The 27,067-nt window shown below is 45.6% G+C and overlaps 1 protein-coding gene across 2 annotated transcripts in view; it reads right to left on the bottom strand.

Annotated features, from left to right (window-relative positions):
- GNA12 (G protein subunit alpha 12) overlaps nucleotides 1-21,128 on the bottom strand; it is a 109,402-nt gene extending 88,274 nt beyond the window's left edge. Inside the window, exons 1-2 of one of the 2 annotated variants that reach the window (XM_054507724.2) lie at nucleotides 20,704-21,128; nucleotides 11,053-11,151 (exon numbers count right to left, since the gene is read on the bottom strand). In XM_054507724.2, the coding sequence (XP_054363699.1) occupies nucleotides 11,053-11,151; nucleotides 20,704-21,015 (411 nt within the window). In that variant the 5' untranslated portion in view covers nucleotides 21,016-21,128. The remainder of the gene's footprint in view (nucleotides 1-11,052; nucleotides 11,152-20,703) is intronic. The other variant, XM_045875899.3, reaches the window with a different exon arrangement.
- Between the last annotated feature and the right edge of the window lie 5,939 nt (nucleotides 21,129-27,067).

Genomic DNA, 27,067 nt, shown 5'->3' with positions numbered 1-27,067 from the left:
TCCCAGAATCAGCGTGTCCTCCTTTTATAGGGAAATATACAGAAGCCAAGCAGTTCTGGCTTAGAAGTTGCGGGGTCTAAACGGAGATTAAGGACTACCATAATTTCTGAAGCAGAAACACAGCCTTCTGAAAACCGGCTGAGAAGGCTCACGCTGACAGTCATGTGAAGGGTATGAGAGAAGAGGTATACAAAGCAGACGAACTGAAAATGGCCGTTGGGGGAAATGCAGGCACAAGGCAATCAAGCCAGCGGAGAAGAACACGCCTCGGAAGTATTTTTGTCCCAATTTTAGGTCCTCAACATTCTCTTTAAAATAACAATAATAATTAAAAAAAACTCTTTGAAGTCTCTTCCTATTTCCAATTCTTTGGCATCAGAATGGCAAAAATAGTCAGTAACTTTCGAATATACATATATATATGATGATTATAAAAATACGATGACTCCTCCCATAGGTTTAAGTAGGAAGTGAAAGTCAAGAAGTTACAAAGAAGAGTCTTAAAAGCAGAGCAAAACAAACACATGAAAAGATCCTCAGTGCCACGGAGAAACGCAAACCAAAACCCCAAGTGGTGTCATGCACAAGGCGGACACCAGCGGCCCTGGTGAGGAGAAGCCGGAGCCCTGGTGCACGGGACGGAACGTAAAAGAGCGCAGCCGCTGGTCCTCCAAGCGCTGATGTACGTGTTTCAGCGATCCCACTCCTCGGTACATACCCGAAACAAAAACACGTTCACACAAAACATGCCCACACGTGAACGTCCACAGCAGTGTCATCCACAGGAGCCCAGAGTGGGAAATGACCCACATGTCCGCGCGCTGAGGACTGGAGGAGCGGAATGTGGTCTACTCGCCCTGTGGATGGGCCCGCTGCCGTTATGTGGAAGGGAATGAGAAGACAGTCACAGGCTGGGAGAAAATCATGGCAATGCACATCTGATAATGGACCGGTGTTCAAAATATACAAAGACCTCTTAAAATTCCAGAATCAGAAAACAACCCAAATAATGGGCAAAAGATCGGAACCTCACCAGAGAGATGGCAAACGAGCCCATGACAAATACTCCACATCTTACGTCATCAGGGAACTGCAAATTAAAACAACAAGATGCCCCCTTGCACCTGTTAGAATGGCTAAAATCCAGGACACTGACAACACCAGAGGCTGGTGAGGGTAAGGAGCAAGAGGAACTTTCAGACATGCCTGCTGGAAACGCATAATGATACAGCCGCTCTAGAAGACCGTTTGGGTAATTTTTTTTTTTACAAAATTGAACTGACCAGCAATCACATTCCTCGGCACTTATGCAAATGAATTGAAAATTTTTTATCTACACAAAAACCTGCACCCAAGTGTTTATAGCAGCTTCCTCCATAATGGCCAAAACTTGGGAGCAGCTAAGATATCCTTCAACAGGTAAATAGATAAACAAACCGTGGTCCACCCAGACAGTGGAATATTACTCAGCACTAAAAAGAAATGAGCTATCAAGCCATGAAAAGACATGGAGGAATGTTAAATGTGTATTGCTAAATGGTAGAAGCCAACCTGAAAAGGCTTCATACTATATGATGTTCTGGAAAGGGCAAAACTATGGTGAAAGATCAGTGGTCACATGGGGCACCTGGGTGGCTCAGTTGGTTAAGCGTCTGCCTTCGGCTCAGGTCATGATCCCAGGGTCCTGGGATAGATCCCCATATTGGGCTCCCTGCTCGGCGGGCAGTCTGCTTCTCCCTCTCCCTCTAACCCTTCCCCCTGCTCATGCTCTCTCTCTCATGCTCTCGCTCTCAAATAAAATCTTAAAAAAAAAAAAAAATCAGTGGTCACCAGGGGTTGGGGGGAAGGGAGTGAGGATGAATAGGTAGGACACGGGATTTTTAGGGTAGCAAAACTATTCTGTGTGATTCTGTGATGGTGGATAAAATTTGTCACAATCCACAAACCTGTAGCCAACAAGAGTGAGCCTGAATGTAACTATGGACTTTAGTTAATAATAAGGTATTGATACTGGTTCATCAATATTAACAATGTACCATACTGACGCAGAATGTTAACAACAGGGAGACTCTGAGGAGGGGAGGGATGAGATGTGTGGGAAGTCTGTACCTTCCACTCAGTTTTTCTGTAAGCCTAAAACTGTTCTTAACAAGGCTTATTGGGGCGCCTGGGTGGCTCAGTTGGTTAAGAATCTGCCTTTGGCTCAGGTCATGATCCCAGGGTCCTGGGATCAAGTCCCACATTGGGCTCCCTGCTCTGTGGGGAGTCTGCTTCTCTCTCTCTACCCCTCCCCCCAGCTTGTGATCTCCCTCTCTCTAATAAATACTTAAAAAAAAAAAGGCTTATTAACTTAAAAAAAAGTATTAAGTGAAAAAAACTAGACATAAAAGACTACACATTTATATAAAATACTCAGAACAGGTAAATGCAAAGAGAGAGAGAAAGAGAGAGAGAACACAGATTAGTGGGTGCTGGGGGAGGGGGTAACAGGGAGCAATGGCTTACTGAGTCCAGGTTTCCCTTTGGGGTGATGAAAATATCCTGGAACTGGGCAGAGAGGATGGTTGTACAACACAGTGAATGTACTAAATGCCACTGAACTGTTCACTTTATTTTTACTTCTTCAAGATTTTATTTATTTGACAGAGAGAGAGAGACAGCAGGAGAGGGAACACAAGCAGGGGGAGTGGGAGAGGGAGAAGCAGGCTTCCCGCTGAGCAGGGAGCCCGATGCGGGGCTCGATCCCAGGATCCTGGGATCATGACCTGAGCCAAAGGCAGACACTTAACAACTGAGCCACCCAGACGCCCCTGAACTGTTCACTTTAAAATGTTAATTTTATGTTATGTGATTTTGACCTCGATCATGAAAAAAGCAGAGCAAAAATAAAAAGGTCATGTCAAAGCAACTTTGCCGGTCAAGTTTTCGACGTCTGACCAAAATTCAAACACTGCTGTCCTGATTTAAAGCACCCAGACTGAGAGCATAGCCAGCAGATGGACTCCATCAGAGGCCACCCAGGGCACGACTGCAGAACCAGGCAGAGGACAGTGGAACAAGAGGTCAGGAGTTAGGTTCTGCAAGTCACGTTCGAGATGCCCATCGCACACTCAGGTGGAGACGTCAAGGCAGTGGTATAAGAGGGTCCAGAAACCAAGGGTACAGTTAGGGCTATATTTGTAAACTTGGAAATTACCAGCAGATGGAAGAATATCATAGGACTAAGGACATCCGTTTTTATCATATCCTGTAAATACTACTTCTCAGTTTGTTCAACTTTATTCTCTTTTCTGCCAAGCAGAATTTAAGAAATTGTTATGGAGTCAAAAAGATCCATCCCCCGTCCTTTTTATCCTGTCTTTGGTGTCATAATCTGAAAGGCCTTCCTACCCATCTCCATTTTATTCTAGTATTTTGATTTTAATGTTTTTGCCTTTAATCATATAGAATTAGGGTATTAGAAAAGGACCTTTCTTGTTTTCCAAATGATTAGCCATTTCCACAGCACCATTTCTTCAACCATCCCTCGTTCCCCACTGTTCTGAAAGCCTTCCCTCACGATATTTTTATTTTTTTTTAAGATTTTATTTATTTATTTGAGAAAGAGAATGAGAGAGAGAGAGCACATGAGAGGGGGGAGGGTCAGAGGGAGAAGCAGACTCCCCGCCGAGCAAGGAGCCCAATGCGGGACTCGATCCTGGGACTCCAGGATCATGACCTGAGCCGAAGGCAGTCGCTTAACCGACTGAGCCACCCAGGCGCCCTCTTCACGATATTCTAAAGGCCCTGGTACAGGTGGGTCGGTCTGGGATTCGAGTCTACCTCACCAGTCCACTGCCTATTCCTGAGCCAGCACAACCCTGCTTTAATCACGGCGGCTTTACCCCACTTCAACATTTCTCATGGTAACTACTCCAAACACACAGCGTTTTTTCCCCCCAGAATTTATTCATCATGCAAATCTCAGAATCATTCTGTCAAGTTCTAAGAAAAATAAATTGGGGTTTGACTGGTATTGTGTTCAATTCATAATCTGGCATTATTACAATATCAAGAATTTCTACTCAGAAAAAATAATTTTTCCCAGTCTTTATTTTCTTCAGTACAGTTTTATGGCTTTCATCATATAGGTTTTACTCACTTTTTGCTTATTCCTAGTATTTTATCCTAACTTGCTGTTATGAATGGGATGTGTTTTTTTAAATTTTAATTCAATTAACATATAGTGTATTATTAGTTTCTGAGGTAGAGTTCAATGATTCATCAGTTGCTTATCACACCCAGTGCTCATTCCATCATGTATCCTCCTTAAGGAGGACATCACCCAGTGACCCCAGACCCCCACCCCCCTCCCCCTCCAGCAACCCTGTTTGTTTCCTAGAGTTGAGTCTCTTATGGTTTGTCTCCCTCTCTGATTTCGTCTTATTTTATTTTTCCCTCCCTTCCCCAGGATATTTTTCTATTATAGGAAAGTACATGGGCACACATGTTCAAACACAAACATTTATTTTGTGTCCAGCCACTTCTGGAACTGTTTAATTCCAACAACATTCTGGGTGATATTTACCACTTATAATGCTAATTTGTCCCTTCCTTTCTAGTCGATACACGTAATTTTTTTTATTTAACGAACTAGAAACTCCACAACATCTCTGAATTAGATTAGCACCTGGCACCCTTGACTTGTTCCAGTCTGCAATAAGAATGTTTCTGTGCAGGGAAGATCTTTCCTTCAGACAACACCCCTACAGACTCTCTAATCGTGACCTATCTGTGATTCTATCTATTGAGCACTCAATGGTCTCCTCTTGGATCATGTTGTTTATATAAAATAGGTTAGATGACGGATTAATGTCAAAACTACTTGGGGGAAAAAGTCATAATCAAGGAAACAATTACCTGAGTATTAATTATAAAAACAGTACAAAAGAAAATATTCACAGGTATCACCGATTACCCATAAAAACAGTGGACAGTTTTTTGTTTTTAGAAGGCTCAAGACTTGTCTTTTAGTCTACTTCAAAAACACCTACATTTAAAACTTACATCCAATACTTTAAGAATGTTATTGATTTTAAAAATTAATGGAAGGCTAGAAAAAGGCATTTACGTTGTCAGAGAGTTTTACTTTGTACCAGATAGAGAAAAGAGAGCTCAGGCACCGTGGTGGCTCTTTTCTTGAAGTTACTGAGCATTAAGAAACAAGACAAGTTCCCAATTAAAAAAAAAAGTTGAAAAAAAATGCTAAAGATGCTGTGGTCTCCTTGGTAAATATTTACACATTCTGAAAATATTCAAGATTACAAAAATTCTAAAGGAAGATTCAAACCACAAATTAAAACACCTACAATTAAAAATGGAAACGTCCTTGTAGGTGTAGAGAGTTGACATAGGGGAAAAAGGACTTTAATCACTGCTGGATTATTTGTTACATAAACTATATTTATTATAGTTATATTAATTACATTAATCACATAGGATATATTCCTAAGGACACATACTATAAAATTGCTATTATAAGGCACGCTCTAAAATAATGTTTCCTGTAGAAAACATGTTTTAAAAAATAAATTCATAATTGCTTCACAGAAATAAACAGGCGGCATTTTGTTACCCTCCTGGTATTTGTTCCTGGTTCGGTTACACAGATGCGTACAGAGATCATAGTGCACGAAGCGCTGTGGTGGGTGCGTGCGCCCGAGTTTCGCGCGGTGTCCCACGTGAGATCCGGGGGTGCTTACGCTCACCTGTGACAGCTGTCACACTGTGCTGGAGTCTGCAGACCTACTACTACTGTCCTCGTACAGGGAACTACACACTACACGGCTTCGGCAACACGCCCGTTTGTAGGTCAACACAGTCCACGCTCACCAACTCCCACAGGCAAAGTCATGTGTTACAAAGGGCCAAGCAGCAGTTTTCTCACCGGAAGTGTGGCCCCCACCCCGCCCTCCACCTGTGATTAGGAAGCTGCCAGTTAACGAACGAGAGAGCTGTGTGACAGGAGGTCTAAGGACCGTGAGGCCACACACATGCAGAAGTAGTCAGTACCGTTGTATGGCACCGCGGAGGCAGGTGGAGAAGGGCCAGAGTCGTTACCAAGCTCTATGGGCACCTGCCCCCGAGTCCTCCCGCTCCCGTTAGGCGTGCGCACTAGATTCAATGCCAGGAAAGCAACACGAATGCAGCTATTCCTGCTCTCGAGGACCTCAGCTTAGCAGGTGCCCTAAGAAGTAAGTCTCCCTCTGCTCAGATCCTTCTTCAGTGCACAGACCCACACCCGAACGGCCCGCTCTCTGCTGCGGAGTCTGAAGGGCTCACAGGGGACAGAGTCGGGTAGGAGCAGAGTCCACTGGCAGTCCTTGCCCGGAATGGTTCAGTCAGAGCGACGAGAACAGCGTGGCCTTTGTCCACCTCTGCGGGCACAGGGGGCACAGGGACAAGAGCAGGAAGGCCTCCTTGGACGTGGGGTTTAGGGGCATGTCTCCCTGCAGACGCCTGCAGCGCTCTGGCTGGCGCTCCAATGCCCCTTCCCCAACTGGGGGAGATCAGTGGTGGCGGGACTGGACCTGTCCCCGCCTCCTGACGTTTCCACGCAGGCCCTTCCTACATCTGACTTAGGAGACTAGAATGGCATGTGTGACTTTTCAGGGTCTCGCCAACCCTGTAGTTGTTCCTTTTTTCTCATGTTATTGTTTATCAGACCCCTGAGCTCTGGTCTTCTACAATAAATGCTTTCACAGCACACCTTCTTTTCCAGACTCGGGTTTTCACCTGCCTTTTGCCTGCGACTCCCACCCCCCTTTGGATACAGGATGGAGAGTGGCCAGGCCGAGTCTCTCCACCAACCTGTTCTTCGCAGAAGGACTCTGGGGCAGTTTCCCAGATGGCATTTCTACCTCATCTGTCTTCCCAGACCAGAGCTGAGTGTTGCAGACAGATGCTGCTTTTAATCTGTGTCCGAGAGAAGGGAGGGGAAGGAAGCTGGAACCCTGTCTGGGGCACAGGGGGCTTTCTTCTGAAATCCTACGAAATGTCCTGTTCCTCAAGCTCACTTCCCATCTCCTGAGCTTTGGCTCAACACAGATTCTGCCTTTGCCAAGGTCCCTTTGCTTCTTGGTGCTTTCCCTAACTTCTCCCAGGGCTCCATTCCAGACCGCGGGTCTGCTTCTCTCCCAACTGGAGGGGACTAGTGAGGATGTTTGGGGTTGCACTGACCCACCTTCGTCCCTCAACATTACTGTTGGGGGTTGGGGCTGAGGCCAAGAGATGAACTACATGGCCCGAGAATCATCTTTTTGCCTTTGGCTGCAGTGTTTTTGAAACATTAGGTTGGACCATAGGAAACTGCCATTTTTGTAGGTCAAAAATCAGAATTTCATACAGTTCAACCTACATGTGTAATAAGGCCTCTTTCCCTTTCATGATTACTCCTGGTGAATTTTTTCATATTCACATGTAAGATTTTAAATAGATACACACATATGTGTATATGTACACATGCATCCCATCAGGTAATGGGAGAAGGTCCTGTGAACCTGCTCCAACCTCACATCCTGCCGCAGATGGGTCATTTACCAAGAGAGTCAAGGCAAGCTCCTGCTCACCGACTCTGCAACCGCTGCCCACTCCCACCAGAATCACCTTGGCCAAGGTGGCCCGGCCAGATCTGATCAGGTCCTCTCTTCCACCTTGCATCCAGCACTTCGAGAGCGCTTTCTTTCGGCAGCCAGCTTCTTTCCTGCCTTCCTGCTTCAGGGCATCTGCTCTCGTGCTCTTTAATTCCTCTGCCTGAATTCTTTTCTTCCAGCTCACTACAGAGCTGGTGCCTTCCTGCCTTCCAGATTCAAGTGCTTCCAGCTTCAAGTCACAGAATCCCCAACTCAAAGTACATGGATTATGAAGACACAGTGCGGGGCTAATGGCAGCTCCACCCATAGGGGAAGGAGAACCTGGTTTTGTTCTTAGCTATTTCCGAAGTATGCAGGGACTCTGTTGAATAAATACAAGAAGTCGAAAGCTGTCACGCAGAAGGAGGGTTTGTTGCTTGTGCTGTTCCACACAGACCCATTATGTCAAACGGGTCCACGCGTTTCAGGGCCACCTGTAACAACTCAGTGTCAAGAAGCAGGGCCAGAAGGGGGGGCAGCCCGGGTGATCTCCTCGGCATAGGAGCTGCTTAAGGAAGGGCTGAAGTGCCCTGAGGGACACAGTGGGGAGGGTAGAAACTTAGGGACTCCGAGGTTCTGTCAAGCCCCTAATGTTTCCACAAACCGGTGAGCAGTTAGCACTCTCTGGCATGGCTGGACGCACAGGGGGGACCGCCCCTACGGCTAAGCCCCCGAAACAGGAATGCTAGCTCCCTGTGAGCAGGGGGGCTCCAGGGGAGGGAGCCTTGAGGGCCAGAGACCAGCACGTCCTCCCTTCCCCAAAACTCACTGGTCCAGCCGCTCCCTCCTCCTCCCATCAGCACAGGAGGCTGGGGAGGGAAGGCAAGAAAGTACTGGAGCTGAAATGCCCCCAAACCAAAGTAAAACCCCCAACCTGACTTTATAGGGTTACTGAGGACCAAAGGAGGTAAGAGAGAAGGGGCCTCAAACACAAAAACCAAAGCTCCCGATTCAAAGAGAAGGTATTCTTCCTTCTAGGGCCCATCCTCACGGCTTCTGCAGCATCTCCCGCATAAACACACACTTCATCAGGATCTGTCGGCTCCGCTTCCAAGATGATTACTTTTAACAAGACATCTGCTTGAAGTAGGACATTCTGGTGGTGCTGGCATGTTTGTTTAAAAACACAATCGTACTTCTTTATAATTCTATCAATATGTACTGATAAGAAGGTAAAACGCCAATCTTCCATCTCTCAATCCTGACCAGCTAACCTCTCAGGGAGGGTCTCCTTTCCCACATGGCTCCACACCCAGACTTTTCAACCTACAGGTCTCTAATCGAGTTGTCAGAGTCCTAGGGGAAAACCCTTCCCTTCCCCATCCAGAAACAAGAATTATGGAGCTTCATTTCCTTGAGAAAACATGTAAGTGGCCGCAAATACAGAGTTTGGGGTCATCCCAGCTGTGCCAACAACTGCAGATACAGAACTGGTATCGATGGAAAACACAGATTAAACATCGCGTGTTATAAAAATTCCAAAAAGAGGGGTGCCTGGGTGGCTCAGTCGGTTAAACGTCTGCCTTCAGCTCAGGTCATGATCCCAGGGTCCCAGGATCGAGCCCTGCATCGGGCTCCCTGCTCAGCGGGGAGTCTGCTTCCCCCTCTCCCTCTGCCCCTCGCCCGTTCATGCGCTCACTCTCTTGCTCTTGTTCTTGCTCTTTCACTCTCTCAAATAAAAAAAAATCTTAAAAATAAAAACTCCAAAAACAAACTTCTGAAGCAGCTACTCCCTTTCACCTGTAACAGAAACCAGCCACAAGGTGAGAGTTTGAATAATCACTCCCTCTCCCTCCTTGGTAAATGTCAAGTCTTTTGCCCGGAATGCTGTGTAACTTGTCCACAAAGATGCGCACCATCTTATCCTGAAAAGGCCGGTACTCGGCACCATGTGGGGCTCCACAGCTGCTGTGGACCAGTGTCCCTGGACCAGTGGCCAGCACTGAACTGCCTGTTACAGGTTGCTCAGCAGCCCGGTTGATCTGTCCCAGACACGAGTCCCAGGGAATCTCATCACACATCCTGCAGACAATTGTGATGGCCTCCTTCAGCTCGGCTGGGACTCCCACCCTTCCAGTGACTTAACCAGTGATGTCGCCTCTCCTGCCCTGCCCTCCTGTGTTTCCTGCCCCCACAAGCCAACTAGGTAGGTAAGCACTGTAAAAGGACTCACCGCCGTGTGCACAGCACAGCAAAGGGCCTGGCTCTGAAAGTCAGGAGCAGGTCTTGCTGCGGCCCTGACATCTGTCCTGGCCTTCCCTGGGTACAGCAAAGGGAACCTCCCTTTGACTGCCCCAGACACGCACTCAAGGGCTGGATGGAACACATACCACGCACAATCCCCAGAACCTTCCACCAAGGCAATGACAATATTAACACTGCACAGGACACGGATTCTGAATCATTGTTCTGGTGGCTTCGTTTCTGCTCAACTCAGTTTCAGGAGCTGACTCCCTAAGGCCTGGGTTCACTGGCTAACACCAGTCAATATTCATTAAGATCAGTCTTCCTGCTGAGTCTTGATGTAATGGAGCCATTAGGCAAAGCTGGTGCCATGGTTTTAGGCTAGACAGTAAAACAGATGCCCAAGTTCAGAGAGAGGTGCTGTCTACTTAGCCTCTGCTGAAGAGAGCAGGGGTGGGGAACACTTTCTTGGCATCCCGGACAACTGCAGGGCTGCTCTCCAGCTCCTTTCTACCCACTTCCAAATACTCCCAAGAGTTACCTGTTCCTTTTCTGTCCTACGGACAACGGCACTTCCAGACCACAAGTTCCAGATGGACCCAGCACGCCGAACCAACGCAAAAGTATTGGCTTCCCGACACATACGGCAGAATGCTAACCGGGTTTCCTCTCCATACCCCAATGTGCCTGGGCCCACCTGAACGTGTACCCCAATGGACACAGACAAACCTCTTCATGCACAAAAGAATCATTCAAGGGGCGCTTGGGTGGCTCAGTTGGTTAAGCGACTTCGGCTTCGGCTCAGGTCATGATCCTGGAGTCCCGGGATCGAGTCCCACATCGGGCTCCCTGCTCGGCGGGGGGTCTGCTTCTCCCTCTGACCCTCTTCCCTCTCGTGCTCTCTGTCTCTCATTCTCTCTCTCAAATAAATAAATAAAATCTTTAAAAAAAAATCATTCAAAAAAACTAACCACGTGGTCAGCAACTATTCTTCACATTCTGCTCACTCGAAGGGCCATCAGGTAAAACTAAGCAGCTGCTCCGTCCAGCCCACTGGGCAGAAGAGGCGAAGAGGACCACTGCTTTTATTGAAATACAAACTACAAGAGTTAGCACAGGAAATAAAGCCGCGTGTCTTGAAGGGAGGGCACCACCCTCCGGGTGACGCAAGTCAAACGCCAGGTCCATCACACATTACCTTTGTTGGTTTGAAGATCGCCCTGTAATTACATCTCCAGATAAGCCTTAAGTATGAATCTTCAGTTCCATTTACAAGCGATAAGATCCATGTCCTCGACTACATAATAACAGAAAATAATTATGAGCTGTCAACAGAACACCATCTAACATCAAGCACAGCTATATTTCAGATTTCACATGACAGATAACTGAGGGTCAAAACTACTCCCCTAAAATCGGTTCGGTTAAAATAACCAACATGTCAGCCTGCAAGCTGGAGAGGAACACCAACCGTCCACGTGCCATGAATCCTCAACAAGGGCCAGAGGGGCCTCTGGATTTTGTTAACCGATGGAAAGAGAGATTTTTGTTTCTTGGTATTATTAAAGGACCAACCATGTGTGTCCAGGTGTAAAAGTAATTTGCTTACTTAAATGCAATTAGCCAACAAGGCAGTAAAATCCCAACTGTTCTCCCAGACCACGGAAGTGCATTTACGCTTCTGCTCTCACACAAACCCACTGTAGCATCACGCACAAAGGGGTTCTGAACCCAAGAAACAAAGACTTTGCAGGCCAGGGGTTTCAAAGTGCTTAAAAATACAGAACAGTAGGACGCCTGGGTGGCTCAGTCATTAAGCGTCTGCCTTCAGCTCAGGTCATGATCCCAGGGTCCTGGGATCGAGCCCCGCATCGGGCTCCTGCTACGCAGGAAGTCTGCTTCTCCCTCTCCCACTCCCCCTGCTTGTGTTCCCTCTCTCGCTGTCACTCTCTCTGTGTCAAATAAATAAAATCTTAAAAAAAAAATACAGAACAGCAGTGGAGGCTTCTTCAAAGTCCTATTTGCCTTTGCAAAAAGTAATGACACAGCAAACAATCCTAAAAAAGTTTATTTACAGAAACTTACCACCACAAAATTTCTTAACCTGCAGTCCATACAGCGTAAGTAGGCCACTTTGAGGCTTAGGATGGCAAGGGACCCTTTTAAACTATGTGCATGTGTGTGAACTTTCTAAGGAGAAGGTCCATGGCTTTCAGATAAAGAGCATCCTGACCAAGGTCTCTAGCCGGCCATTGCATGATGACCGGTCCCTCTGCACTAGAAAGTTCCGTCTGGCTTCTACATACTATTAGAATTACTACGCCATACTATTAGAATTCTCTGACCTAACTGGTAGAAACAGTGGGCACTGAGATAGTCTCATGTGTATGTTCCTCTCCACCTGCTAAAAAGCCATGGTGCCTTCAGGGGCTGGCTCAAATCACACTTCCTTCATAGGCTTTTCCAGGTAGCTCAGCCAGAATTAATCTTCCCTATTCTCACCAAGCCACCTGTCTCCTTTTACAACGGCATTTAACACGATCTACATTCAGACTTTATATTAAAGAGTGCAACTGTCCTCCCAGCTAGCCAGACCACCTGAAGGGTAGACACTGGGCAGGATACACCATTAACTAACCCCTTCCCCACCAGCACTGAGCATATCACCTTGGGTATACGGTTCAAAAGCATTTGTTGAATTTTTTTGTTTCAGTGTCAACAGGAGACCACTAATTCTAACAATCCCACTCTTCACAAGGTTTCTAAATCATCCCCACAAACATACACTAGGAGGGCCAGTGGGAGGCCTTAGGGAGTCAGCTCCTGAAACTGAGTTGAGCAGAAACGAAGCCACCAGAACAATGATTCAGAATCCGTGTCCAGCTCTGGGTGGTTAAAGGATACACTCACACAACTGTGTGTATGGTACTGGGATTTCCTGTCCATGGAACAGATGCTAACCTTTCAAATGGCTTACATCGTATCTACTTCCAACGGGATGTGGGATTCGGTCCTCACAATCGGCTCCTCAGAGTACGGATGCGGGGCGGGGGGGGGGGAGACCCTGGGAGATACAGCCAAGCTGGTCTAAAGCCTTTTCCACACAAATGCCGAGGCCCCTGCCATCATAGAGGCATTATCACACAGGTTCCGAAACGCCACATACACAAACTTTAGGGACAGCCCACACAGGGAGGGAGAGACTAGCATCTTTAAGATTATATAAATGAAAAGAATGAATAAGCAGTCTAAGTGGGAATATTTACAGGAGGTCAAAGCAACGAATAGATTCAAATAATCCCTGCAGAGGGTAGCATGAGGTGATGAAGTTAGAGAAACGACAGGTTCAAATTCAGGCACAACTGTGGTCCTGAAGGAGGAGTCCTGGACCTGGAATCAAAAGACCGGGATGATGGAAACTTCTGGTTCTGCCAAGGTGGAGTAGCCCCATTCCTCCTGGGTCCTCTCCCTTACTACTAAGGACGCTCTGGACAGAACACAACAAGCAAGCGTAGGAAAGACAGTGGCAACAAGAAGGCAGGCTGCCTGGGACTTCAGGACCTGAGGAACCACGTGACGGGGAGTCCAAGGTATCCTCACTGCCTACCTGTCCGGGACAGGGCGCTGCACAGCCTCCAAGCTGCAACAACCAAAAGGTGCAGATGGAAAGAGCTCTGAGAAAAGCTTCCTAGCAGAAGGGCTGGGAAAAGGGTGGTCTTAACAATAGAAAACTGTTTGGGCAACACCTATCCTATTCTAGCCAAATACCAACAGAAAAACTGCACACATCACCCACTGAGGTGATCTCCTAGTTCCCTTTCCTGCCCGGCAGAACCAAGAAGCATCAAATGGCCTAGGTAATGTTGGCAGGGCCAAGCAAGGCTCTCTTCTTCTATTCCCGCCTGGAAATGCAGGAGGTGCTCCAATTCCCCGACCAGGGTGGCGTCAGTGGGGAGAGGAGCCTCCACCCTGACTCAGTCCCAGAGGGCAGGAAAAGGAGTTGAGAGGCTGGGCTGGTTGCCACTCTGCTGCTCCTAACACTCCCCGGGATCAGCCAGGCCAGGGGGAACTGAGGTCACATCCCACTCAACAAGGCAAAAGAGGCTCAGGGACCTAGAGGTCAGTAATAAGAGCCACTGACCCTCCTATCACCAGAGTCTCAGAGGGAGGGGACAAAGAGTGGGGCTGAAAGGTATTTGAAGAAATAATGGCCAGAAACTTCCCAAGTTTGGCAAAAGACATAAATGTACAGATTTGAGAAGCTAAGCAAACCCTAAACATAATAAACTGAAAAAACCTATATACAGACAAATCATAGTTTTGGAAACTAAAGGACAAGTGAGCAATCTTAAAAGCAACTAGCGAGACAGGACACATTTACTTACAGAGAAAGAACAATTCAAATGACAGTGGATTTCTCATCTGAAACCAGGGAGGCAAGAAAAATGCACATTTTGCAACTACTACAAGAATGTGTCAACTGTGAATTCTATAACCGGCAAAGAGATCTCAATGACGAAGGGGATATAAAGACATTCTTGGATGTAGGAAAGCTGAATTTGTTTTAAGCAAGGCCACCCTTAAGAATGGCTAAAGGAAGTTCTCTGAACAGAAAGGAAAGGGTAACAGAAGGCGCAGAACCTCAGGAAAAAAAAAAAGACCATCAGAGCAGGTAAAAATAGGGATAAATATAAAAAACCATCCCACTTCTCACAAGTTTCTTAAATCATATTTGATGACTGACATAAAACCATCTGATGTGGGACTCAAAGTATAATAATAAATACTTAAAACTGCACATTTAAGAAGTGGGGAGGGTAAAGGGGTCTACATGGAAGTTCCCACACTTCACTCACAGCCGTAAAACCCTGATGCCAGTAAGCTATGCATGTATATCATAAACCCAAAGCAACCGAGAAAAGGAAACAAAGCTTTAATTGATATACTCAAAAATCAACCACCAATTGATCAAGACGGAATCCTAAAACATGTTTAAATAACCCACAGTAAAGTAAAATAAAAGAAACAGAAAAATAACAAAATGGGAAACTTAGGCCCTAACATATTAATTACCTTATCTTAAATGTAAATGGCCTAAATACGCATATTAATAAGGACTGACAAAAAAAAAATATGATGTAACAATATGCTATCTCCAAGAAACTCATTTCACAGCAACAATGTGGGTAGGTTTAAGGGATTGGAAAATATACAGCATGAAAACATTCATTTTTTTAAAAAAAGGTTAAAATATCTGATAAAGTAGACTTCAGAGCAAAGAAAATTACTGGAGACAAAGAAGGGCATTACATAATGACAAAAGGATCAATCCACCAGGAAGTCATAATAATCCTAGATGTTTATACACCACACAACAGAGTCTCAAAATGCATGAAGCAAAAATTGATACGAGAAATAGACAAATCCACAGTTATAGTTGGGAGACTTCAACACCTCACTCTCAGCAACTGACAGAAATACTAAACAGAAAATCAGTAAGAATACAGAACTCAACACCACCATCGACACCAGTAGCTGTCACGTGTAGAAAACTCCACCAAACAACGGATACACATTTTGTTCAAGTGTCTTGTGAACATTCACCAACAAAGGCCCACAGAATATATACCATGATGGACCATATTCTGGGCCATAAAACAAACCTTAAGTATGTAAAGGAATTAAAATCATATAAAATATGTTCTCTGACCTTAATAAAGTCATAGAAATCAACAGAAATATAGTAAGAAAATCTCTAAGCTCTTGGAACCTACAACACACTTCTAAATAATCCATGGGTCAAAGAAAATATCTGAAAAGAAATAAAAATACACATGACACTGAATAAAAGTTAAAACATATCAAAATATATGGACACAGCTAAAACAGTCCTGTGTGGGAAATTTATAGCACTTAAAATGCTTACATTAGAAAAGAGGAAAGGTCTCAAATAAATAATCCAAAGCTCTACCTCAAGAAACTAGGGGAAGAAAGAGCAAAATAAACCCAAAGGAAGAAGGAAATAAGAACAGAAATATATGATATTGAAAAGAGGAAAGCTATAAAGATAACGAAATAGGGCGCCTGGGTGGCTCAGTTGGTTAAGTGACTGCCTTCGGCTCAGGTCATGATCCCAGAGTCCTGGGATCAGGTCCCACATCGGGCTCCCTCCTCGGCAGGGAGTCTGCTTCTCCCTCTGACCCTCCCCCCTCTCATGTGGTCTCTCTCTCTCTCTCTCTTTCTCTCAAATAAATAAATAAAATCTTTAAAAAAAAAAAGATAACGAAATAAAAAGCTGGTTCTTCAGGGGGAAAAAAAATAAAAGTGATAAACCTCTAAGAAGACTGACAAAAATAAAAGACACAAATCACCAACACAGGAAAGAAACAGAAGATATGCCTCTCACCATTCTCATTCAACATAATACCAGAAGTTCTAGTTACTGTGGTAAGGCAAGAAAAAGAAATAAAAAGTATGCCTCAAGAAGAAATAAAACTGTCCCTATTTGCAAGGAACATGATGATCTGTGTAGAAAATCCCAAGAAATCTACAGGAAAGCCCTTAGAACCATTAAGTGTATTCGGCAAGGTTACAGGACACAAAATCAAGACAGAAATATCAATTGCATTGCTGTGTATGAACAAGGAGCATGTGGAAACTGAAAAAACAACAAACCACAGTATCATTTACAAGTGCTCTAAGGAAAACAAGATACTTAGTATAAGCTCAAAACACATACCAGATCTGTCTGCTGAGAAATGCAAAATGCTGATAAAGAAATCAAAGAATATGGAAATAAAGACATACCATGTTCATGGACTGGAAGACTCGATATATAGAGATGTCAATTCTCCCCAAAATGATCTATAGGTTTAATGCAATTGCTATCAAAGTCCCAGCAAGGTTTTCTTTTTTTAATAGACACAGACAAGCTTATTCTAAGATACATATGGAAAGGCAGAGGCCCTAGAAGAGCTAAGCCAATCTTGAAAATAGAAAATGGAAGTGGGAGAAAGCACTCTATCTGATATTAAGGCCTACTGTATAGCTACAGTAATCAACGGAATGTGATAATGGCAGGAGAGACATACAGATCAGTGGGACTGGATAGAGAACCCAGAAATAGGTCCATACAAATATGCCAAGTGATTTTTGACAAAGGAGCAAAAGCAATTCAATGGAGGAAGCACAGTCTTTTCAACACGTGGTGTTGGAACAATTGAGCACTCAAGGCAAAAAACAAAACAAAACAAAAAAACAAAAAACCCATACACTTCCACCTAAACCTCGTACATTTTCATGGGATAATTAACTCAAAATGGATCAGGGACTTAAATGTAAAACTACCAAACTTCTAGGAAAAAAAAAAAAATCTTGGGATCTAGGGCTAGGCAAAGAGTTCCTAGCTTTGATACCAAAAGCATTACCTATAAAGGGGAAAAAATTGATAAACTGACTTCATCAAAAAAAGGTTTGCTCTGGTAAAGACCTTAAGAGGATGAAAAGGAAAGTTACAGACCAGGAGAAAATATTTGCAGAACATAATATGTGACAAACGACCAGTATCTAGTATAAAAACACCTCTCAAAACATTTAACCAACAATAAAGCACAATAAACAACAAACAGTAAAAAACAAGCAACCTAACTAGAAAATAGATAAAAAACATGAAGAGATATTGCACCAAAGAGGATATACGGATGGCAAATAAGCACAAGAAAAGATGTTCTACATCATTAGCTGTTAGGGAAATCAAAATTAAAACAGCAATGAGCTAGCCCTTGCACACCTATCAGAATGGCTGAAATAAAAAAGGGCCATCCAATGCTGGCGAGGATGCGGGGGAAACTGGATCACTCAGACATGGCTGGTGGGGATGCAAAATGATACAGGCACTCTATAAACACTCTATTAACCACGCAACTGCCATACAACTGAGCAACTGTATTCCTAGGCACATATCCCAGATGCATGAAGATGTGTGTACATGCAAATACATGTACACGAATGTTCACAGATTTATTCATAATAGGCAGAAAACTGGAACAACCCAGAGGCCTTGAAGGGTTACATGGTGTGCTGTGGTAAATCCGTACCGTGGATACCACTCAGCAAACAGAAGAAATAAACTATTGATTTTTGATACACACAACTTGGGTGATTCTCCAGGGAATTATGCAGAATGATAAAAGAGGTCATATTCTGCATGGCTTCATTTACATAATAATCTGGAATGAATAAAAGTTATAGAATTGGATAACTGATTAGTTACTGCCAGGGTCAGGGAAGGGCAGAAAGGAGGGGCTATAAAAGGCAACATAAGGGATCCTTAATGGTGATGGGAATGTTCTGTATCTTGATGTTCACATTGTCAGTATCCTGGTTGTGATACTTTATCCCAGTTTAGCAAGCTATTACCGTGGAAGGTAAGTGAGTAAAGGGTACATGGCCTTTCTGTATTATTTCTTACAACTGGATGGGACTCCACAATTATCCCCAAATTAAAGTTTAAAAAAAAAAAAGGACTAGGTTTGGTTCCCAGCGCTGCCACCTGGTTATTAGAAGCTGACCTTGAGTAGATTTTAAACTCTCTATCCTCAATTTTCTCATTGGTTAAATGGGACAATACCATCTGAAGCATGATAAAAACTAAATGTCATTTATGAAGGACAGGGTAATGTGCACAGCACATACTGAGCACTTCAAAAATAGCCCATTAACACCAAATCTCGATGTAGACACAAATTATTATTCTATTATTCTAAACAGTATCATTCAAAGGTCCACTGCTAAAGCCATTACAAAGCAATTAATTTAAAAGGTCTCTTCCCAAACTGATCAGTCTAAAACTGGTGTGGCGAGGGGAAGAATTTCTGGTTTTAAAAAAATCAGAAGATAAATTTCTAACTAGTCATTGAAACAGTCACAACAGATAAAATGGTTTAAAATGGAACTACAGTTAGTAAAAAGTTGGGAAGGAAAATAAGATACTGGTTAACATATCTTATTTCTGTTGATTAGGAAGTCAATAAAAGTTAAAGGTTTTTGTGCAATGGGAAAAGGTTAAGACGGAGTTTTCTAAAATGCACTCAACACGATGACTTAGATTTAAGATTCTGTTTCTAAACATTTTCTCCACCTCCGGAGTTAAAAGAAAGTGGAGGGAGTCAGCGAAATCCTTATACTTTTATACCTGCTTGCTTTGGAGGTTCAGAAAAGCAGCAAAAATACAATCTGGCTCTGTGATAGAGAAAGACAATGACATGCACTTTACCCCAGAAGATGAGGGGAATTTTAAGCACACAGTGGATCCCCTTGAATCACACTGGGCTCCTAGCCTTAAAGTTGATGAAGTAAGTACTGGCCAGAGCTGACTCACAGAGAGGCTTTTGAAAGAGGTGAAAAGGGAAGGAGTGTTTTATCATTCAAATTATTCTCTTCCTTTCATTCCCGGCAAGATTCTAAAGGAGCTATTTTTATTAAAATAAATTATTTTAATAACAAATACAGAAAGTGGGAATCCCAGTGAAAGCGCCTGGAGGGAGGAAGGCCTGGGAGACCAGACCCAGGGTTCCAGCATCCAGGTCCCAACGAGGAGGCACTTTCCCCCAAGGCCTGGAGCTTCTTCCTCATGGGTGAAGCGAAAGAAACGTACCAGATGCCAGATGCGTTTCTACAGCCCTCTTGCTAAATTTAAAGTCCCTTGGGGCACCATAAAATCTAGTCTCCAGACAGCTGTCTGGTATGACAAACTCCTCTACCTCTGCTTTGAGACATACCTGTAATTTACTTTCCCCAAAATGGGCCCGGGGAAAGAGTAGGTGAGAGGACAGGGAGAGGAGTAACAAACAAAACAAAACCCCCGAAATGACCCTGGGTGCAGGAGAGAATCTACTTTCTGCTGCTCATGGTCAGTTTTCTCCAGATTCCCTTTCTTTGGGGCCCTTCGGCACTGACTCACAGTAGAGAGAGACTAGAACCCAGACTTTCTCAACTCTACAGGTTTTTTTGTTTTTTTTTTCCCCCCCAAACTGCCAAGAATAAGAGGAGCAAGCAATAGGAGAGCCAGAAGATTACACACCATTAAGAGATACATGAAAGTTGCAAAGCAAGGAATTAATTTGTATCCAGATGCAGACAGACAAAACAACTACAGGGCTGGGGAGGCAATGTGAGCACAGGCTGGACAGCTGAGAATATTAAGGAGTTACTAATCCGCAGGTCTGACAAGGGTACCGCGGCCGTTTTTGAAAATGATGTCTTATCTTCTGGCGACATACGCTGAAGACTTTCTAACGAAGCTACCCGATGCCTGGGATTTGCTACAAGCCACGGGCAGGGGTCTAGGTGAACCCAGCGGCAGGGAACAGCGCAGCGCCGACGGTGGGGGAGGGGGCGTGGGTGCTACGGCTCGTTCTCTTCTCCGGACTTTGGGTAGGTCTGAGATTTTCCAAATAAGCAGTTAGTTCCACCGAGAGGCTTGGGCCGGTTTCCCCTCCGGTCACACCGCTCGTCCGCACTTACTGGGAGGCAGGAAAAGGAGGGCTCCCCGGCCCCAGGGGGCTGGCCGTGGGAAGCGCGCAGAAGCCATCCTGCAAGGGCGCGTCCCCGACCCGGCGTCCCACTGCCCCGAAGCCGGCCGGCTTTTCCGCTTCTGCGTCGCCCAGGCCCCGAGAAGGCGGCGGCGGCGGCGGAGGCCACGCTCGGGCTGCCGCGGGGACGGGGTGAGCGCCCCTCCCCCGGCCAGCGCCCTCCCACGCCGCCGCCGCCGGCAGCTGCGGCCGCACCTGCGCGCACCTGGGCGCACCTGGGCGCAGGTGCGCGGGCGGGGACGCGGAGGCGTGCGCACCTTGAGGATGTTGTCGAAGATGGTGTCGCGGAACTCGAGCAGCGCCTTCTGGTCGAACTCGCGGCCGTGGATGATGCGCATCTGCTTGAGGAAGGTGGACTTGCCGCTCTCGCCCGCGCCCAGCAGCAGGATCTTGACGAGGCGCCGCACGGCGCGCCGCTCGCGGGCCAGCCCCGCGTCGATGTCCCGGCTGCGCCGCCGCGCCTCGCGCTCCGCGTCGCGGGCCCCGCCGCCGCCCGCCCTGCGCTCGCGGGCCCCGCCGGCCTCGGCCGGCAGCAGGCAGCGGCTGAGGGTCCGCACCACGCCGGACATGGCCGCTCAGGCCATGGACCCCGCCGCGGGCGAGGCGAGCCCCGCGCGGCAGCCGGCCGCTCCCTCAGGCCGCGTCCGTCCGCCGCCGCCGCCGCCGCCCCGAGGCCCGCTCTCGCCCGCCGCTCGGCCGCGGCGGAGGGGCGGGGCGCGCGCCGCTGCAGCCCGGCGATTGGGCCTGCTGTCGTCCGTCCGGGAGAACGCGCCTTCCGATTGGCCCGCGCCGCGCCGGGAGGCGGGCGTCCCTCGGCCCTCGGGGAGGGGCCGGAGCCGAAAGAGGCGGGATCTTTGGGGTGGGGGCGCTTCCCATTGGGCGCCCGGGATGAGGTTCTTTCTTTCAGAATGAAAGGGAGGAGGGGTCGCTGGGGAGGCGGAGCGGCCTCCGCCATGGCCAATTATGATTGCTCTGGGCTCACATCAATCACAGCGAACGGTCTTGGGACTGGGGCATTGGCGAAACCGGGCGGGACCAGAAGTGCCAGGTGTACAGAAAGATTCGCCCTGGGTTCCCAGATTGGGTCAACCTGTGAGACCAGGAGGCTCGCGAGTGCACTTCGCGTTGCCCGAAAATGCCGACAGGAGATGCAGCTGCTCGTTTTAGGCTTGCAGAGAGAGCTGTTCCTGAACCATTTTCCTTCCAGAAACACGGGGCAAGGGGACACACATTTTCAAACAAATGCACACTTTGAGAGTGGCATGGCCTCTGGGCATCTGCCTTCTCTAAAAGCTGGCTAAGCATCCAGATCACCAGAAGCACCCCCTCCTCCCCCCGAAAAAGTCTTATGTAGCACAGTGATTGGTGTCTGCATTTGCTGGGTCTTAGTTGGAATCTCCCCTCAATCCCTTAACTGGTTGCAGAACCTTAAAAGCAGCTCCCACCCCTCCAACCCTGTTTTTAGCTTCAATCTCCTCTGCAAAATGGGGGCGATTATAGCAACTACTTCACATGGCTATGAAGACATAAACTGAGAACATGGATTTGTAAAAACACTTCGCACGCTGCCGAGACCCAAGGAGGTTCTTGCAAAGAGTTAGCTGACCTTATTACAGATTCGTACCTGTCCCAGATGAAGCGTGAGTCAGAACCTCTTGGAAGGAGCTCAGATATCTCTTAATCTCCAGGTGACTGGCCAGACTTGGGAACCATGGTCCGATAAAAAATAAACTGAAACATATTAAAATTTTTAAGAGTTTGCAGTATTTGAGCGAAAATTGATTCAAATCCGGAGGCGTCAAACCAGAAGTGGTTAAGAATGCTCCTCGAAGTGGGCCAGGGGAAAGACTTACATAGAGAACTTGCCAGGAGCAAAGAAAGGAAATTGATTGGCTATTGCTTAAAGGCTAGTTGGCTGTTTGTGATTGGTTGTCTTTAGCGTTTTGATTTTGTAACCTTGAAGCATTTACAGGTTTCAATTTTGGTTTGTTTTCCTAAACCATCACTGCATTAAAGCCGCTTTAGTCTAATGGCCTCCTTGTTGAATTATTTTACCAAGTCTTAAAGATGATCCCGTCCCCAAACCGCCCTTCTCACCAGGTGGATAAAATAAAAACCAGCTTGCAAACGACTGACCCAAGTCTCCAGGTTCCACACAGGATCAACTGGAGCCCTGCTCTCTCACTGTGTCAGTGTCTCTGACTAGAGAGGGGAGAGTGATAGAAAAAGTGATTTGTGAGTGTTATGTCATCCCGTTCTACAAATAATGTTTGCGTACTCATGAAAACGTCAGGCACTGGGGCTTTAGGAGAGGAAGCTGAAGGTGGAAAAGATGCATTCTTTGTGTCAAGAAACTTCCACGTTAGTTAGGGAGCCAGGCTGCTCAAGGCACAGAGCAGAGTGGAGACTACAGGAACCTCTAGTTTCTGCCCCAGAATCAGGGTATTCAAGGATCTCAACTCCCCAGTGATCCTAAGTACTAATGATGTGTGGCAATGTCATTTACAGAGGCATGAATTTGTATCACCTATGAGTCAACATATTATCTAGTACTCTGTCATCCTTCAAAAATGATGAAAAAGAAAGTCTTGTTTCTTTGTGAAAATGGCCTTCCGCAGAAAGACAAAACACGTGTGTTAGGACAGAAGCGGAAAGAACTTGCTGGAACCTCAGAAAGCAATGTTTCTTAAACAGAAAATAGGAATTTTGAACAAATAAAGAGGAAAATGTAGACTTCAGCAGTGGACCAGAGTTAGCTCTTCGTTCAGTTAAAAGAAATTATGAAAAGGTGATTCACAAAGCACTCTGAGCAAGCTACAAATAACTTTACATCTTTATAAATAACTTTGTGTCTGTGTTTATCTAATTATTATGTAGCATCCAATTTGGGGATTTGATAAGGTCTCTGGACATATCTTTTACATTTGTCAAAGGGCTCAGGTGCTTGAAGTAAACAAGCTTATCTTGTACTTAATAATAGTCTCTTAATTATCCCTTATATTTGTATGACACATTATAGTTTTTGAAGTGCTTCCACATACATGATCTCATTTGTCCTCTGAAACCTGCTGGGAGGGAGGCAAGGCAGAGATTATTGTAACAGAAGAATCTGGGTCCCAGGAAGCTCATGCCGCATGTCAGGGGAAATACAGTTGGAAACCTGACCCAGTGTATTTCCCACGTGCAGTATGAAATGGCTGAAAGCATGAGAACTTTGAAGCTTGGCTCTACCGCCTACTAGCTATGTGACCTTGAACAAGTCGCTTAACCTCTCTGAGACTTAGTTTCCTTATATGTAAAATCAGGAAAAATAGGGCTGTGATAAATGTTGAATAAGCTAACATATATAAAGAAGGCCCTAACATGTAAGGGACATTCAGTAATTTCTAACTTTATTATCATTATCATGGAGCTTTAGGGATCCAGTGCTAGAAATTTAGAACAATAATACTGGCATGATGATGAAGAATCCATAAGGACAATACACTGTATGATATTAAAATCTAAAGCTTGGGGAAAGATCAGGTTAAATAAATTAAGGTACAGCCATATAGGTGAAATAACATACAGTTCCTAAAAATAAGCAAGACCAAAATTTGTAAACAGATGGCCACCATGTGCTTAAAGATTGGTCGAGGGATGGGAGGGGTGGCCTGAATGTTCTTCCCAACTTGTGTTCAATTCCACCTCCTGAGCTAAGCAGCAGCCAGGAGGGAGGGTCCAATGGCAGGGCCTGGAATGCATATGTAGAAGAGTGAGCTTCTCCGGAATCTCTAGAAAAGAGAACAGCCACAGGACTCTCAGTCTCCAGCTGGGTGGGAGTGAGGAGATTAGCAGCTCCAAGGTCTGGGATAAGGCCCAGGAATCTGGGGTTCCCAAAAGGAATAAACTCCCCTTTACTCCTCTGAATGTAGTCTCCGTGTGATGTCTTCTCTGGCCTGGGGAGAGTGTGGGAGAGCTGCATGGGCAAAGGGGCTGAAAGATTTCCCGTCTCTGAGAATGGGAGCTTGCCAACAGCCACAACTGCTGAAACGTGGGAGCTTCCTCTCTGTGCTCACAGAGAAGCAACATCTTGCCTGTTACCTCATATTTCATCACTATAAAGAGACTCTCAGAGCTTTCCCTGAAAGCCAAAGGGTTCTGAGCGGGAAAAAGGAAGTCTGAATGAGCTTAAGGGGACCGAGGTGCTAGAGAGAAGAAACAAACATCTCAACTAATGGTAAATGGATGAAAGCTTTACATCATCACCATTACCACCACCACTACCATCATCATCACCACCATCACCATCATCACCATCACCATCATCATCACCATCATCACCATTAATATCATCACCACCATCACCATCATCACCATCACCATCATCATCACGATCACCATCATCATCACCATCATCACCATTAATATTATCACCACCACCATCATCACCATCATCAACACCATCGCCATCACCACCACCATCATCATCACCATTACCACCACTACCACTATCATCATCACCACCACCATCATCATCACGATCACCATCATCATCACCATCATCACCATTAATATTATCACCACCACCATCATCAACACCATCGCCATCACCACCACCATCATCACCATCGCCATCCCACCACCATCATCACCATTACCACCACCATCATCACCATCACACCACTACCATCATCACCACCATCATCATCATCACCATCACCACCATCACCACCATCATCATCACCACCATCACCATCATCACCATCATCATCACCACCATCATCATCACCACCATCACCATCATCACCATCACACCACTACCATCATCATCACCATCATCATCACCACCATCATCACCATCACCATCATCATCACGATCACCATCATCATCACCACCATCATCATCACCATCACCACCATCACCACCATCATCATCACCACCATCATCATCACCATCATCATCACCACCATCATCACCATCACCATCATCATCACGATCACCATCATCATCACCATCACCATCATCATCACGATCACCATCATCATCACCATCATCACCATCATCATCATCACCATCACCACCATCATCATTCCACTTTAGGAGAGCTGTTCATGGTGTAAAATGGCATTGTAGGGGCAACTGGGTGGCATGGTTGGTTGAGCATCTGACTTTTGGTTTTAGCTCAGGTCGTGATCTCAGGGTCATGAGATCAAGCCCTGCATCAGGCTCTGTGCTCAATGCAGAATCTGTTTGAGACTCTCTCTCCCTCTGCCTCTCCCTCTCCCCTCTGCTCACACACTCTCTCTCTCAAATAAATAAATCTTTAAAAAAATAATAATAATAAAATGGCATTGTACAACAGCAAATGATAATGGTAACCATTGAGAAATGTTGAAAACAAGATGAGAGAACTGGAAGATAAAGTAAAAGAAATATCTCAAAACCCAGAGGACAAGTATAAAGAGACGGAAATCATGAGAGGAAGGAAGGGAGAGTTACATGGGAATGCTAAGAGTTCTAGAAGGACGAGGGAAAGAGATGGAAGAGAGAAGCAATAAAGACACTTCTTTTTCTGACAGTATTGTAGACCAAATACTCAGACCAACTGTTCTGCAACAACAATTAAAAATGCCTTATAAACTATTCAAAACTTTTTTTAAGAGTCACTGATCTGATTAAGGAAGGCTCAGGGGCCAAAATCAAAGTGGAAACAAAAATTCAAAGTTAAGGGCGCCTGGGTGGCTCAGTTGGTTAAGCGACTGCCTTTGGCTCAGGTCATGATCCTGGAGTCCCAGGATCGAGTTCCGCATTGGGCTCCCTGCTCAGCGGGGAGTCTGCTTCTCCCTCTGACCCTCCCCATTCTCATGCTCTCTCTATCTCATTCTCTCTCTCAAATAAATAAATAAAATCTTAAAAAAAAAATTCAAAGTTAAGCATATTAGTGGTGAAGCCACCAGCTTCCCTGACAACATCTGCTGAACCCCTGAAGTTTAGGGTTCTATTTTCCTGGCTGCAAGAGATAAAAACCTAAAGATCGTTAAAGGTAGAGAGTCTGATAGAAGACACCTGCGTAAACCGAGGACCAGCAAGGACTACATATTCAGTGAAAGAGCTGGTAAAATCAACAGTATGGATGTCAATCATTTATCAACAGATTAAGTTCCAAGGGAAGTGAGTGTACATTTTTTTAACAGCCAGTGAACACAGAAGAAAATAAGGCATCATGAATGAAAACCAGCCCAAACTATAGACAACAGCCCAAACTATAGACTAAAAAATGTGGGATATTGGACTTGTCAAATACAGATGATAGAATAAATATGCTTAATATCTCTAAAGAAATAAAAGAGGGAAGGACGCCTTGACGGCTCAGTCAGTTGAGCATCTGACTCTTGGTTTCGGCTCAGGTTGTGATCTCACAGTCTTTGGATCAAGCCCTGTGTTGGGTTCTGTGCTCAGTGGGGAGTCTGCTTGGGATTCTCTCTCTCTGCCCCTCCCCCTGCTCCCTCGTGCATACATGCTCTATCTCTCTAAAATAAATAAATGAATCTTAAAAAAAAAAGAAATAAAAGAAGGTATTGAAAGTATGAATAAGGAATAAGAGAATATAAAAAATGTTTGGGAAGATGTGAACAAGA

The sequence above is a fragment of the Mirounga angustirostris genome, unplaced genomic scaffold, assembly GCF_029215605.1.
Source record: "Mirounga angustirostris isolate CCGP_5_RB_7025 unplaced genomic scaffold, mMirAng1.0.hap1 SCAF_5, whole genome shotgun sequence".
Lineage (NCBI taxonomy): Eukaryota > Metazoa > Chordata > Mammalia > Carnivora > Phocidae > Mirounga > Mirounga angustirostris.
This window is presented reverse-complemented; position numbering and strand designations above follow the sequence as displayed.